General features: G+C 43.0%; 1 protein-coding gene across 5 annotated transcripts; it reads left to right on the top strand.

Moving 5' to 3' along the window:
• The first annotated feature begins 2,575 nt into the window (after nt 1-2,575).
• LOC141016285 (uncharacterized) lies at nt 2,576-15,867 on the top strand. 5 transcript variants are annotated; one of them, XM_073490555.1, is made up of 19 exons: nt 2,576-2,595; nt 3,951-6,028; nt 6,686-6,818; nt 7,912-8,032; nt 8,123-8,227; nt 9,182-9,272; nt 9,366-9,512; nt 10,571-10,624; nt 11,102-11,202; nt 11,389-11,517; nt 11,659-11,755; nt 11,839-11,902; nt 12,981-13,117; nt 13,215-13,447; nt 13,561-13,626; nt 13,822-14,029; nt 14,207-14,305; nt 14,483-14,671; nt 15,281-15,867. In XM_073490555.1, exons 2-19 carry the CDS (start codon nt 4,247-4,249, stop codon nt 15,518-15,520), a joined length of 3,996 nt encoding a protein of 1,331 aa, XP_073346656.1. In that variant the 5' UTR covers nt 2,576-2,595; nt 3,951-4,246; the 3' UTR covers nt 15,521-15,867. The 5 variants fall into 5 exon arrangements, with proteins under 5 accessions (XP_073346656.1, XP_073346655.1, XP_073346654.1 ...); XM_073490554.1 differs by lacking the exon at nt 2,576-2,595 and adding an exon at nt 3,594-3,673; XM_073490553.1 differs by lacking the exon at nt 2,576-2,595 and adding an exon at nt 3,674-3,760.
• Nucleotides 15,868-15,934: the final 67 nt, after the last annotated feature.

Genomic DNA, 15,934 nt, shown 5'->3' on the forward strand with positions numbered 1-15,934 from the left:
ATATTGTGCTGACCTGTGGGTTCATCCCAGCCACGCCTCGAGCAGAGAGAGAGTGTGTGTGTGCATTTAAATGTTCAGAGGATTGAGTGCAATTCCCCCGTGAAGCTGGGAAACTCTAAACACGGTCGACTGAACAGATAACCATATGGGGCATGACTGTCTGCCAAACGCAGCCTACATGACACACACACACATATACAGAGCTGATACCATCAGCTGTCAGACAGTATCTCAGTCTCAAGAAAGCATCTGTCCCGTCCCGCTAATTTGACTCTTTAAATTATCAGTGCTAATGTGGCACAGTTCATTAAAGCTAGACTGAATGTTATAATTTGTACTACAGCCACACAGACAGAGACGGCATTTTTGAGGCAGATACTGATGTTAACAGTTTGAGAGCGCATTTATTTATAGTGCATTTATACAAACGTTATATATACATATATACTTCTTTTTTTAATATTTATTATGTAATAATGTGCTGGTAGATATGCGTGTTCTTTAACATAAGTCTTTAATGTAAACATATTTAAAGGGTCCCTTTACATGAAGGAATTGCATGAAAAAAAAATCACAATCAAGATATTATAATCTCATTAAAATAACAGTGATGATAATAATAACAATAATTAACCTAAATGATATATAGCCTGAACAGCATTACAAAGTGCTTTACAAAAGAAAATAAAACCAGACAAGGTGGATAAAAGAAAATAAGGACCAAAAAATGACATAAACACAGAGAAAGTCAAGACAATAAAAATAAAGATTAAAAAAATTGGAGTGAAAAAGTATAAATAAAAACATATCAAACAGATATATAAGATATAGTTATCTAAGCACTTCCATCATTGCTTAATCTAAAGAAAAAAGACATCATATTTTAAGTTGGGATGACCTCATGAAATATGCTAACTTGGTGTAAAATATATAGTTAGTCATGACTTCACTGCACAGCCACTTGTGGCCTATATTAACAGACGAACTGATACAGATTGTGCCACTAGGGGACCTATAAGAGGAGATTGCACTATTCTGTTGCAGAAAAGGGCCTTTAGTCAATCAGCCTGGTCTGTCAGAGGTTCAAGAGAGTGGAATACAATTTAAAATCAACTGTACTGTATTTGGTTATACTGTTCTTAACAACAATCCTTAAACTGCATGCCTGTTATTTTGTTTTGTGTCCTATTTTGTTCTGCTTGTTTTGTTCATTCTTCTTTTCTTTTGCTTCTTTCGTATTTCAATTCACACTTTATTACAGACTCAGAGTCCAGATAAAAGACATAACATCCAGGCTTAAGAAGCCTTTTGAACATCAGCCAGGGGACTGCAGATGAAAAATAGCCCTTGGCTAATTCTGGCATTTTTACTCATGTACTACCATGTGTTTTTATAAATATGCACTGTCCCTTCTTCAGTAATCTAAACTAACCTAAGCTAAATAAAATCAAGGGGGGACATCAAGGAAAATGTGCATCATTAATCTGTGTCCTCTGGCATTGTGTAGAAGCCACCGACACCGATTTGTTACCGCACGCCCCCTACTCAATCATCATCATCCAGCTCAACATTATGACAATCCACAAACACAAAAGAACTGCAGTGTTGCGAGTACTGGCTGTGTGTGTCTGAAGAAATTTATGTCATCATGCTCATTTTAAGAAAATGTGAGCCTGAGGAGGGAGAAACACCAACTTCTATAGAAGTCAAGGTGACCTGCTGCTGCAGAAGTGGGAGTTGAGGGTTTTGTCAGCACAGACAGGTCCCTGTATTTTTCATCTTACCCACCATCAATTATAAATATCACTGCTGAGTTAAATAGAAGGGGTTTGCCCTTGTTCCTCAACATCCATTATACCTGTAATTTACCGTTTTATCCACATGTACCACTCAATTCATATGATTGCAACCTCCCCCTGAGAGAGTCTTTCACTTCTACCAATCCAGGTTAAATTCCTGCCTCCACTCTTTGTCTCCATCTCTGCCTCACTCACTTTCTTGCAGCCCATACCTCTCTAAATTTACTTTGCCACCCACCCTGACATCACTCCCTCATTTTCCATCCCTACCTCAATTCCCTTTCCCTCCCTCCCCTCCCTCCTTTTTGGTTAGCCTCATTCAGAACAAGGCTTTTGTGATTGGCTAGTATTTATATCAACTAGGTCCCAGTGCCACCTGGGACAATGGTCTCCAGTCAGATCCAGGTCACAGCAGGCAGAACCATTCTCCGGCTCTGCACGGATCAGTCCAGTCCAGTCCACTCTGGTCCGGTCCATCTGCCACACAAGCCAGCCTCACAGACAGACATAGCTACTGCACCGACTCACCCACTGGCATCACACACACACAGGTAGGTAGGTAGGCACACACGCGTACATCAGCAGGTGCTGCATCACTGCTCTCCTTTGGCTCACACACACACACACACAGGTTGATAGTGGGGGATCTGGCTGACTGCACTAACCTGCATCATGCACACAGGTGAATATTCACACACAGCTTACCTCTGAGCCCAGGAGGACCTCTGTCACAGTGATATCGCCTCTCACAGCAGATGACAACAACACTGGCAGGGAGGCTGAAAGACAGGTAAAGGTAAGTGGATGGAGCAGCTACATGTATGTTTGTTAGCAGTGTGAGATACAGCTGCAGTAGATTATATTATGTGCAGTATATGATGCACACATGCAAATCATCAGCCATTATGGACAGTGAGTCTTTGTTGTGACAGATGGCATCACTGTCTTTTATATCTGCTTTACTTGTGGCTGGTTTTAAGAGAATAGTAATACTTTAACAAGCTGAAGTGAGCAGTGACCACATTGTTGACACTTCCTGTTTTGCTGTGGGTAAATAAATCACAGGGGCACAGGTGTAACTAAATGTAGGCTAACTCGCCCCGGTGCCGGTACCGGTACCCCCCACTCACCGTCAGTGTTTCACAGTATCTAGAGTCGTTTACACAGGATTAACGGAGGATAATCCATTTACAGTATTTGGAGACATGAGTCGCCATCTGTCTGCGTTTAACACACAGCGAGGGGAGCCCGTCGGCACCGGCTGACTGCAAAACAAACAAACAAACAAACAAACACTTGGACGGTAAGACGAGCGGGACTCGTGTAAAGAAATGCGCCGTCGTTAGCTGCCATGTTGGTGAGTTGGGGTGCAGGTTAGTTTAGCTGTTTGTTGTCACTAGGCGACCTTTAAACTGCGCGCGCACTCCAGCCAGGTTGCTGAGATTTGCTGCCTTCAAATGCCGTCGTAAAAAAAACCTACTTCATTTACATTTACGTCTACTTCGTTTTATTTAAAGTTAGCGTCAAAGCTAATGATAGGATTTTATTTTTTTATTTTTTTTTAAAAAAAAGGCAGAGCTAATATTGTGTTGTGCTGCAGGGCTTACAGCGAAGGGGAGACAAAACACAACAGCGGGGTCAAGTCGAGGTTAAGTTACGCTAATTAACTTAGCAAGTTGAATAAACGAAACGGAAACGACCAGTTTGACGCACAATGCCGAGGACTTAGGAACAAAGAAGGCTCAATCACACTGACTAGTATTAACAATGACGGTGATGTATTTACAACGTCACTGAGCGCTCAATCCGCACATTTTTCCGACAGCACTTGAAAGCAGCGGTTGTCCAAAGGGCATCGCTGCTCCTGCAGACAGGTGAGCTACCTGTGTCACTTAAACGCCTCATGGCTACGTGTTGTGTGTTTGACGGTGCTTTCAATTGCTAACCCTCCAAATTTCGCGGTGAGTTTGAGCACCCAGCACTGAAATTTGTTGATTTAATCCCAGCATTGATAAGCCTCAGGTCATGACTAAGCTGCTTGATACTTTGTCTCTGCAGTAATTCGTATTATTAATGACCCGCTGGGTTGTGTGCCTGTTCACCTCAATGAATTGATGCAGTTCTTGACCTTTTCTCAAACCACTCTTCCAGGAGACTCTTGCTGTGGTGATGGTGAATTATCATCTGAACGCCACCGGCTGACAATGAAGTTTCCAGACTTCCAGAGTACGCTTTTATCACCTGCTGTCATCCAACAAACGCAGTAACCTCTTCAAACACCAGCTCTGTTATCCAGCATATTTATTGCCTTATTGCCACCATTCCACTGTACACTACCAGCAGATCCTCAAACATTATCTACCTGTGCAACACTTGTCCAGGTGCTGACGTTAGCTGTGAAAAAGCTTCCTCCTCAGTTCTTCCTGGCTTCACAGGTTCATTCCCAAATGATGCGGACGGACAGCAAAGGCCGAAGCGCCTCCCCTCACAGGATAACCTACAAGTCTGACTTCCATGCCATAAAGTGCTCATTCGACACTGGGACCAAAGCTGCGGCCTCCGCCCAGCGCTCTGCTGTGCACTCGACCAAGTTGCTATCCAGCCTGTCAGATCCCATGATGTCTCACACCAGCACCAGCGCCAGCACAGGCAGCAGAGGGAGGGTTCACAGCACCAGGGGCACCAAGATCAGAGAGAACATCTTCCTGCAAATGGACAGCCAGCAGCTGAAACAAGATGGTGGTCCAGTGCCGAGTTCTGGCCCCACGCCCCTCCTGTCTCCACATATCCCTAGCCTACAGCCCCAGACTTCTCCTTTCTCTGGATCCAGACGATCAGTCGTCAGTTCCTCGTCTGTTATGAGCAGTGTGGCCAATATTTCGACTCCAGAACCCTCTCTGCAAGATAAACTCTCCAGATCAGAGGACATGTCGGATATCGATAGAGCTGCTCTGGCTCAGAAGTTCTCTGTAACGCGGAAGTTGTTTGAGACCAAGGTGATGGAGGGTGAAGGGCAGGTTTCGAAAGGCAGGGTGAGCAAGGGGATGGCGGATGGGAAAGGAGAAGAGGATGAGGTGGGAGGAGGTGTCAGCCAGGTGGAGAAGGAGGAAGAGGCAAGTGGGAATAGGAAGCGTACAGAGACGGATTGCTTTGATGAAGACAAATCCATAAACCCACCCAGCATAAATATTTCCTCGGTGACGCCTCCTGCACAGGCCTCATTGACAAGGCACCCTAAATCTCCTTTATCGGATGGCTCTAGCGAAGACTCTAGCACATCTCCCTCCTATCTTGACAAACATGGTCAAACCACAGCATCCCAAACAGAGAAACAAACTGCAGATCTCAACCTCTGCTTGACCCCTGAGCAGCCGGTGAGGGCAGAACTAGTCGACATAAAGAACGAGTCATCAGAAAGTGACGAGAACGAAGAAGAAAAGGAGCGAAAAGAGGCCAAAAACTGGCTTAACGCTGAGGAGCAAAAGTATATGAACAGAGAAAGTGTGCAGGACCTAGTGGATGATGTTTTTGAAGAGCCCTACATGGAAACAACACCAGCAGGCCCAAGAGCAGGAGACTGCAGGCCGGTCGTTCCCACAGAAGAGCGCCAGAAGGAGTTCCCTGTCAGCATGCCATGTAAAAAAGAAACTGAGGATGTAGGAGGAGAAGGTGGAGGAGACAAGTATCGGCAGGTGAATGAACAATGGGAGGAGCAGAGGGCTGAGAAAGCATGCACAGAAAAGGGGGATGACGGAGAGAAAAACACAGAAGAAGAAGTGGAACAAAGTGCTGGAAGGAAAGAAAGAGGCATGATGGAAGAGGACAGGGAAGTTGAGTCGTACAGCGTGGGGAAGAGGAAAGGCGGAGAAGAGGAATGCAAACAAAGTCAAGAGAAGGAAAGAAGTGAAAAAGAAGAGAAAAGTGAGAAGGAGGGGCATGTCAGTGAGGAGGTCAGCGATGGAAAAGATGTCCGAGGAGGCAAAGAGGACCAGACGGGATCTGCGTCTGTCTGTGGGATTGAGAACGAGGCTTTCGTGTTCGAGCAGGATTCCCAGTCTCATCCAGAGCATTCACCAAAAGAGGAATGGGAAGACTCTGCACATGCAGAAGATCAACTTTTATCAGAATACGTGGAAATCCCCGGCGTGCCTGAAGAGCTCGATGAGGAAGATGAGGATGCAGCGGAAGCCGCGAGGAGAAAGGTCAGGTTCTCCTCAGCACCAATCAAGGTAATGGAAAATTCAACAAATTCAGCCTTTCAGCTTTTACTGCTCAGTTTACTGACAGCTGCAGGGTCACTTGTCACTAAATTCATGCATATACAGAAGCCTTTTATTGTAGATTTGTGTGACTGTCGCTTAAAGCTGGAATTTGAATCCATATAAGAGAAGTGTTAGCCCCAAAGACATGTTTCTAATCCATTAGAAGAGGAGGAGGAGGAGGACAGGCAAGACCCCACATGCTTCATGCTGTCAGCTCAGAGTTTCCTCAATACAAACGCACAGAAAACATTCCTGTGGGTGTGCATGGCATTCATCGGGCTCAACTTGTGAATAACTATTGTCAGAGGAGTCAGTGTTGTGTCAGTAATTGTCACATGGAAGCTTTGTGTGTGTTTATCTTGAGATTTATTGCAATCTCTCATTACGTTGGTGCAGTTTGCTCAAGACTCTGCACTTCCTGAATCTCTCGCTCTGACAGATTTGCCAACATAATCAGTGGCTCGTTGAGTGAATATTTGCAGTCGGTCTGCTGTTTGGTACACACGCTAGCTGTCAATGCATGAAACAGTAGGCCTATGTTCAGTAGGACTAAATTTGACATGTGTTGACATAAGCCAAGTACGGTGCAGTGACTTGAATTGTGTATTTAACGCTGTCTTTCAGGTGTTCTGCATGTATTCCAACTCAGAGTACGACAGACACAATGAGGACATCGACCCCGTGTCCGCCTCGGCTGAGTTTGAGCTGGAGAAGAGAGTGGACAGGATGGATGTGTTTCCAGTGGAGATAGAAAAGGGTGTGCATCCATATGGGAAACAAAAGAAATCCCGTAAAATATCATGTGTGATCAAGGCGGCTGTAGCTCAGTGGGTAGAGCAGTGCAGAAGGTCGCTGGTTCGAACCCCGGCTCCCCTGGGCGGAACTGAGCTACATGCCGAAGTATCCTTGAGCAAGATACCGAACCCCGAAATTGCTGCTGACGCGCAGTTGGCACCTTGTGTGGCAGCCTCTGCCGTCAGAAAGGGCCCTGCGACGAGCTGGCGACTCGTCCAGGGATATACCCGGGCCTCCGCCCATATGAAAACTGGGATTGGCTCCAGTAATCCCCGCAACCCCCTGAAAGGGGGGGATAAAGCGGTAACATCCCCGCGACCCTCACCCTCAAGAAAATGAGATGAGATGAGATCAAGGCTAATAGGTTATAGAACAGAATTATTATCATTAGAGATGCGCAGATTTACTTTTCTTCAGCTCTGATCTGATTCAATACCTGAATTTTGATATCAATACTGATACCAGACCCTCCTTACTGTTGCCTCCAAATGCTATGGCAACCTCCTTTTTAAAAAAAAACTTGAACAAATCAAGCGTACATCAGTGCGTTATGAACTACTAGTCAGTCGATTTCTTTACATGAGCTCAAAAGTAATAAGAGAATTTCAAGGAGTGTAGCTGGAAATTGACAACAAATCTATCTAAACTATGGAATCTGGACCGGTATTAGATCAATAGTGGATTAGATCTGTCCTGACTCCAATTATCATGATATTGTAAGCGTCCACTCTGATTTCAAAAATCATTTATCAACACAATCACCCTTACAACAAGTGTGGAATTTATCACCTTGTACTCAGGATTGTATATCACACAGAATCCAGTGGTAGAAAAAAGGAACTGCAGACAGAAAGCATGGCAACTTCACATTTTCAGTTTAATTTGTATGTGAGAATTTAAACCTTTTCTACATATTATTGATAAGCGAGGGCCCAGGTTTCTCCTATGAGGTGTTTTTCGCTCTTATCATTACATATTTTTCACTCCTTTATGGTGCACAGTTCCTCCCCTGACTGTTAATTTCCAGGATGAATTCCAAATTGTTTCCCACGTAGGTGACGATGGTCTGGGCATCAGTATCATAGGAATGGGTGTAGGAGCTGACCAGGGACTGGAAAAACTGGGAATCTTTGTCAAGACCGTCACTGAGGGAGGAGCAACACAGAAGGATGGAAGGTGCATTTCAGCATCAGTTTGTTTGTATGGCTGATTCAGTGTTGCTCTAATTACATGAGATCTTCTTTTGTGTGTGTGTGTGTGCGTTAGGATTCAGGTGAATGACCAGATAGTAGAAGTGGATGGGGTGAGCTTGGTTGGAGTCTCGCAGCTGTTTGCAGCCACAGTCCTGAAGAATACATCCGGCCTCGTCAAGTAAGTTGTCATACTTCAGTGCATTGTTGGTGTGCTGTTGTTCTTTCTCACTACTTGCATGCATTGCTGCCACTTTGGGAGAGTTGGAGTGTAAAGTCTGTGATTTGGAGGCGAGCTATTACAATGCATTCCTGGCCTGGTATTTGATTTAGATAAAAACGAACTTCATCTGATCAGTAACAGAGTCACACTTCTGAATGTTTGTTACATAATGAAGTTATTTAAAGACAGTGGAAGCGAGATAAATATAATTTTTCTCCACCCAGATATTGTTTTTAAAGAGCCATGCCAGTCTCTTCACACCGCTCAGTTACACATGATATATACTTGACATAACTAAACACATCACAGTCTTTAGATTGTCTGCCAGCCTTTTCAGATTGGAAGCACTTGTAGAACACCTGAGATTGTAGGTTTCGGACGCCCGGCAGCATCTTGGCATTTTAAAGCCAGGAATGACTGCATTACTTTTTCCTTGCTCACTGAAAAATAATTTTTCTGAAATAGGTTTTTGCAACAACAAAACTTGTCACATGGGGGCTTTTTAGCAGCAACTGCAAAACTGTGATTTGAGTGTCTGTAAACACGCCAACATTGACTGTCCGTCCAGATCATTTTTTCAAAGAACAGTTTTTAAAAGGTCAGTTTTTTCAGTGATCTAAAACACAGTGTGTGTGTGGACAAAAGGCCAAAACACACAGAAAAATCTACGTTTTAAGAAAGAGCTGCGTATCAATGGAATAGGCATAGTTTTAAAAACTATGCTTGCAAAAGGAGACATTTTGCCACAGTTGTAAATGATCAAATGAACAATGACTTATTGTGCATGCTGGCTCACTGCCACACATGTTGTCATTAATGTAATTAGTGAAACCTGTGCTTCAAAATGTCTGCTGTGAAAAAGGCTGGTGTCATTGCTCACAGCTCCAATTGATTACTCCTTGTCGGTTGCAGGTTTTTGATTGGCCGAGAGAAAGAGGGCGTGGAGAGCGAAGTGGCGCGACTGATCAATGAAAGTCTGGAGATGGACAAAACATCAGGAAAGGTGTGTTTTCTCAAAGAGGAGTTGAGTTTTTAGTTGTGTTAACGACTCCATTTTGCTTGATTGTGCTGCTCTCTGTGTGTTTCATACATGAAGGGCGGAAGAGCGAGCGGAGATTATTATAATGACAGTAGCATGTCAGAGAGGGGCTCAATGGCTGAGGAAGAGGAGGAAGATGAAGAGGAGGATGTGTCCGCTCTTTCCAGCCTGGACAGCTACCAGCTCTGCCTCAAATACCAGCAGGTACTTTACATTCAACATGCATTCATTGATTTACATCCATAAATCAGGAATACACAGTAAATTATTCAATATACAACAAATCAAACCAAATGGTTTGGAATTCAAGTTTTATGCTGTGAAAAAATAGTTGTCAGTAGCAGCGGTGGGGCCAAGCCTTCATCACGCTTGTTACGACTTGCTTAGTTGTTGCTTCTTCATCTGTTATTTACGACCCACATGTTTTGCATTCGGCAATGTACGTGAACGAAATTATCTTTGTTTTCATTTTTACCAACTGGTGCTCAGTAACGCAGCGATATGTCTGGATGCTGTTTGATCGGCTGAGGCTACTTTTATTGCGTACTGCAGCTGCCCTTGCGAAGTGCATACTGTAGCATGCAGTATGCATACAACTGGGACATGCTACTTGGTCAAGACAGTGTGCTTTGAACTTTGACCCTCTTGCTCCCATATTCAGTTGCAGCCTCAGCAGACAATTTTGGAGTACAAAGAAAAGCTTCTAACGCTTGAATGCGCTGCCAGTGAGCTGTCAAATGCGTCTGCTCTCCCGGCTTTGTTTATATTCATGGGACACACCGTGATGTATGTTTTGCTGAGCAGAGGAGTGTGGGTCAGATTAGCCAGAAAAGCATGCTGGCTTTCATACTGCAAAATGCAACTGGATGTAGTAGGACATCCTGATCTTTTTGGCATACTGCAACTCACATACTTCGTATTGGGACGTACCAAATCTTTTTCTGGCATACCACACAGTATGGTGGTATGGGTATTGGAATGCAGGTTAAGTGTGAACTTACTGGGAATGAACAGTTTTGACATTGACTGAGAAAATGAAGAGAAATGATTTGATTCTTGCCACACTTTTTAAATGACATACATGTCAGGTACGTTCAAGTCAAGTTGTCTTTTTGACTTTTTGTCAAGTCTAAAGTCATCAAGTTTGTGACTCGATTTTTTTTGTCATGTGATTCAAGTCCACACCTCTGGACAGTACTGCCCCTTGCCTGTAATGCAGAACTAGTAAAAGGGTATCTTTATTCTGTTTTCTGACTTTGCAGCTTCAATCAAAACTACGAAGCCGAGCAGCCCAGCTTCACCACGCCAGAGAAAAGGTAGGTCACTCACACGCTGAGATTGAGATCACTCTCGCACACGCACACAAACCAATAACTGGTGCTCACTTTTAATACACTACCTTTTTGCATCCACATTTGGAACAGTCTGACCCATTTAACTGTGTGTGAGATGGCTCGGTGTGGAGTTACTGGGACACGGGCCGCGCTCCAACACTTCTCGCCGTCAGCCCTGCTTTTCTGCCTTTGCCTTGAAGTAATCACCGCTGTGACATAACTGGGTTGGCGAAATGAAAATCTGGCTTTCTTCTATCCAACTGTGTTAGATCAGTGACTACTTCATTTGTTGTATGAAAGCGTTTGAAGTTAAGAGGATTGAAGACGTATACATTTTTTCCAAGACTAAGAATAGTTTTTGACACGGGTGTTTTTTGTTCTTTGTGCGTAAGACTTTTATCGCAGACGTCATTCATAAAAACGGAATAATCTGTTCTTTTTACTGTGTGTCTGTTTAAGTTAAGGGCATTGGAAGAACAGCAGGCCTGTTGGGAGAGCCAGAAGGAGGAGTTGGAGCAAAGAGCGGAGGATGGAGAAGAGAAAGCTGACAAAATAGAGAAGTACGATGCTACAGACTGGCTCCTGCATATCTGTATGATTAGTGTATAAATGCAGAGTTGTAAAGAACTGGCTTAAAGACGGAGTGGGAGCCTGAAACCTACAAAAAGCATAATCACATTAAGCAACATTATAAGGACTATAATGATGGTTAAGAGGGTTCTAACGCCCCTCACTCTTTTTTTCAGGTATTGGCAAGAGGCCCAGACACTGTGCAGGGTTGTGAGCCAGCGACTGGCTGATGCCCAGAGCCAAGCAGAAAGCTTGGAGATCAAATACAGCAAGGCCAAGAGACTGGTCCGAGAATACCAGAGCAGGTTTTTATCCAATCCATCCAAATATTTCTCTGATAATGTGGAACACTACTTCTAAGACTCTTGGACTTTACTGTGTAAGCTGGCAAAATGATGCATGTCCTCCCAGATTTTGACTAAAACTTTTCAAATATTTTTTTTCAGAGAGGAGGAGAGGGAGAAAAGAGAAGCGGATATGAGGAGAGAAATGGAGGAGAGAGATAAGCAGCACAGAGAGACAGTTGAAAGACTGCAAAGCCAGGTGAGACTTCTCAGTCCTGTATGGATTTACTTTACTCAGCCTGCCATTTCTCTGTAGTCATTGTTTCACTCTGTTTATCACAGATAGCACAGCTGGAGGGGAAAGAGCCAGACAGCAAGAACCACTCTGTGGAGTCTTCAGTCACAGGTAAGCAGCTAAATTACCGTGGAGTGTGTGCATTATGTGACTGTATGTCTCTTGTTGTGTCGCTGCTGGCAAGTAAAAAGTGAAAGCATTCATTTTTAGTGTTTTGACGTGGTTGAGATTTGAAATTAACATTGTTTATAAAGTTGCATCAACTTCAGTCTCGCTTTTTAGATGTTTTTGGAATAAAACATTTTATTGTTTGCACTGTAACTATAAAATGAAACTAACATGAAGCCAATAACCACAAAATCAGAGAACCAGTGTATTAAAGTGTAACCAAAATTAATAGTTTTCCTAAAAGTAAAGATATCGTGATAAAGTATTACTATAGTAAAAGTGAAAGTCACTCATACAAATGGTACTTGAGTAAAAGTCTTAACTGATATAACTGTTGAACAATAAATGTACATGCAATTATTTTTCTGATCATCAGAACCAGTATTTTCTGATTGCAAAATAATAAATAATTTAAAAAATGTGCTACGTTGACTCTGATGCAGTAGGCAATCTACTTAACTAGTAACTAATAAATGTAGTCAAGCAAAAAAGTACAATATTTAACTCTGTCATCTCCTGTCATAGAAAAAAAGCTACTTCTAGAAGTAACAAGTTAAGATTATATCTGTTAATGTTTCTTTCATCTAATTAATGGAAGCGAACGTTCAATGAGATCTGGCTCAAGGACAGATGTTGGTTAAAGCCTGTTGAAAATAACAAATGTGAAGCCAGCTGCAACTGTTAAGACAGTAGAGTCGCATTTGAAGACACCAGACTATGCCTGACATCACCCAACATCGCTCTGTATTCACATCAGGACGCGACCCACTCTGCGACCTCCAGACAGTGTGTTAAGGTTAAAGGGTTGTTGTTGTTTTCCTGCACGTATTGATGTGAAATAGGTCTTGAATTGCAATCATAATGGTCTTCAAAAGTCATAAATTTAACTTGTTGAAACCTGCAGGAACCAAGTTTTTGTGCTCTTTAAACACTGTAAATCCAGTGAGAAATGTTTTTTTGAACATCTTGAATAAAAAATGTGCTTTTTCACCGAGGAAAATGGATTGTGTTTGTGTCTCAGGTCCAGACTGGAACATTCCAGTTCCTGATACAGGACGTCTCGACTCCAGTGCTCACATAGCCAGAGCTCAGCTGGCCCAGAAATCCAAGCGCCACCCGCCCTCTCGAGACAAACTGAGAGAGAGCTTTAGAAAGCAGGTAGGAGACGGAGCCGTAAAACTGACTTTTCAATTTTCTGTTTCTAACTGTGAAACTCACACACACACACACACACGTGTTCTTGTGCTGCTTTCAGGAAGAAGACGCTCAGAAACACCAGGAGAGCCGCTCGCTGTCTGCTCCCACAGCGGTCCAAAGGAGCAGCAGAAGTGACCTGTCCAGCACCTCGTCTTTCTCCGCCCTCAGTCCTCAACCTCCCACCAGCCTCGTCTTCACCCCTCCCATATACATCAACGACATGGTCACTCCGTCTCTCTCACAATCCTCATCCGCATCCAGAAAGTCCAAAAGGAAATTTCCCGACTTCAGGTGCAGGGTCTCCGTCTCGCTATGTAGTTTATAGATTCAGCCATAGTAAAGTTCTGCTTATTTGCCTCAGTGTCTGATAATTTTAATGATTTATAATTTGCTTATTTTTTTAGCGGCCTTCGCAAGTCTCTCAGCAAAAGGAGAAGTGAGAAACACCGCAAGAGATCCATAACCAACAGGTATGATGTCACATGTGCACAAAAAAATAGAAAAATGGAGATTAACATTAAATTATTTCATACCTGATGATCCATACCATACAGTTTTTAAGTATTGATTTTTTTTTTATGCACTTTTGTATTTTATACACTTAAATACTGAAAAGAAACACCAGATATTTGAAAAGGAGAAATATTGATATCACTGTTTTCCAGCAGGGGGTCGTGTGGTGACCTGGTGGACGAGCCGGCAGGAGTTTCTCCATCAGGTTCAGTCACCTCCATGCCTTCTTGCCTGCCCTTTCCCTGGTTTGGGGAGCGAGGGCGAGAAAAAGAAGAGGAGGCTGAGAGAGGCAGGGAGAGACTTAGATCTGTGTCCAGCAGCAGTTTACCGTACCTGACCACCACGGGTAGAAGAGATCAGGTAAGAAGTCGTGAAGGACTCCACTACATGCTAACACGTACTTGGACTAACATGGTTATAAATTAGGCTCTCTGCATGCCATCTTCCTGCTCTGTCCAAACTTCCCGATGTAAATATCTCAAATAAACACACATGCATGGGTTTGAAGTACAGGCGGCCTTTTTCTCTTGCTTCCAGAGCATTGGTTCTCCAGTGTGCAGCTCCAGCATGGTGGGTCATGTCTCTGATCTGTCCCTCTCTGGGCACTCTCACACTTTCACCTTTTCCTCCTCTGAGGTGAGTCTGTCCCTTTTTTCATTGTCTTTATTTCTTTCTTACTTTCTCCCAGATGGTGTTCTCTCTGTCCAGTCATTTGTTTCCCCAAGTCTACCCTCTGCTTTAATTAAAGTTTCCTCTAATTTATCTCCTCCTCTCCCTCACTCTGTCTGTGTCTCGTCTCTGGTGTCCTGTCAGACGTTGGACGATGACCCAGTTCCCAGCAATAACAACAACCAGTGGCAAAGTCGGCCCATCTTGGAGTGGAACAGTCAGCAGGTGTGTCTGTGGTTAGTCGCCATGAACATGGAGCAGTACGCGCCTGAGTTCACCGCCAGAGGTGTGGACGGGACACAGCTGCTCAACTTAGACACTGAGAAACTTAAGGTGAGTGGGTGAGATGATACCAAGGGAAAGCTAATAATCAATCAAACGTGCTAGGCAAAGATGCAATCCTTCTGCACTCTTGTTCCATCTTGTCACCTTCAATTAACAACTTTTTGTATTCTAATATATAGAGTAATCAATTTAGTTGTCAACTTTATAATTTATTGCGGACTGTTTTGATAATTTTGAGTATTTAAAGGAGGAAAAAAAGTCACCAACCCAAGATAAATATTTAAGAGATTTAAAAAAAATCTGAGGATATATCAGCTGAACTTTTTAACATATGTGTTTATAACAGAAACAAACATAAGGACTACTTTATTTGGTTATTTGCAGAGTTGTAACCAGTACCTGTACACTTGTTTTGTGCATCCACATTGTCTCTAAATAAGCTCAAAAATATCTTTAGTGTATTTGTGCTGCATTTTCTTGTTACTCATCAGTCAACATACACTATATGGTTATACCATTCCACCTGTAATAAATAATATGGACAATATTTGATCAAGTGAAATGTTCAAATTAACCTGCATTTGTACAGAATCCACGTTCTTCTGTTTACATTCACATGCATCCTCCCTCTACTTCTTGTTTTTTTTCTGCTGTCAGGCTCTGGGGGTGTGCAGCCAAAGTGATCGGTCTGCCATCAAGAAGAAGCTGAAGGAGATGAAGAAGAGTGAGGAGAAAGAACAGAAGAAAGGAGAGAGGAGGCAGAAAGAGGGAAAGGAGAAGGACAAAATTGCAGTTTTGGAGAGCGAAGAAAAGGAGAAGGCGAGGATGATGATGGAGAAGTCTGTTAAAGACGCCAGACGCAGCGGCAAAACTGTCAGAACCGAGTCAATCTTATAAAGGTGATGTCGGAGATGCACTACCAGCATGAGGATAAACTTGAAGCAATCTCTGTTTAGTTAAAAGAAACAGCTAGATCTACTGCACACATCCCGTCTCTAATAGTTATTTAAGATACAGAACACTGGTTGGATTTTAATGGATAGCACCAAAGTTCACACTCACAGCAAACGTGCGTCTCTCTGTACATGTCGGGTGTAAAGTGTGGGACAATTTGCTGCTGTTTTACACTGATGTTTTTTTTTTTTTTAATCATGATTTTAATATTTAACAATGTGCTGATTTAAGCACGCAGATATTTGCTGTAAATGCTTTTTTATGTATTAATAAATAATGCTTTAAACTTCTTCCTGGTACCTTTTTTTTTAAAAAAAACAACTCATTCATTTGTCTTTGAATAAGCGCAAGCGGAAC

This window comes from Pagrus major, chromosome 21, assembly GCF_040436345.1.
Source record: "Pagrus major chromosome 21, Pma_NU_1.0".
NCBI classification, from domain to species: domain Eukaryota; kingdom Metazoa; phylum Chordata; class Actinopteri; order Spariformes; family Sparidae; genus Pagrus; species Pagrus major.

What these genes read in the sequence shown, in the direction of transcription:
- LOC141016285 (XM_073490555.1), top strand. Translation starts at nt 4,247, where the DNA reads ATGATGCGGACGGACAGCAAAGGCCGAAGCGCCTCCCCTCACAGGATA. An exon ending in AATACATCCGGCCTCGTCAA is followed by an intron (nt 8,228 to 9,181) that starts GTAAGTTGTCAT and finishes TGTCGGTTGCAG; the next exon opens with GTTTTTGATTGGCCGAGAGA. An exon ending in TTCACCACGCCAGAGAAAAG is followed by an intron (nt 10,625 to 11,101) that starts GTAGGTCACTCA and finishes TGTCTGTTTAAG; the next exon opens with TTAAGGGCATTGGAAGAACA.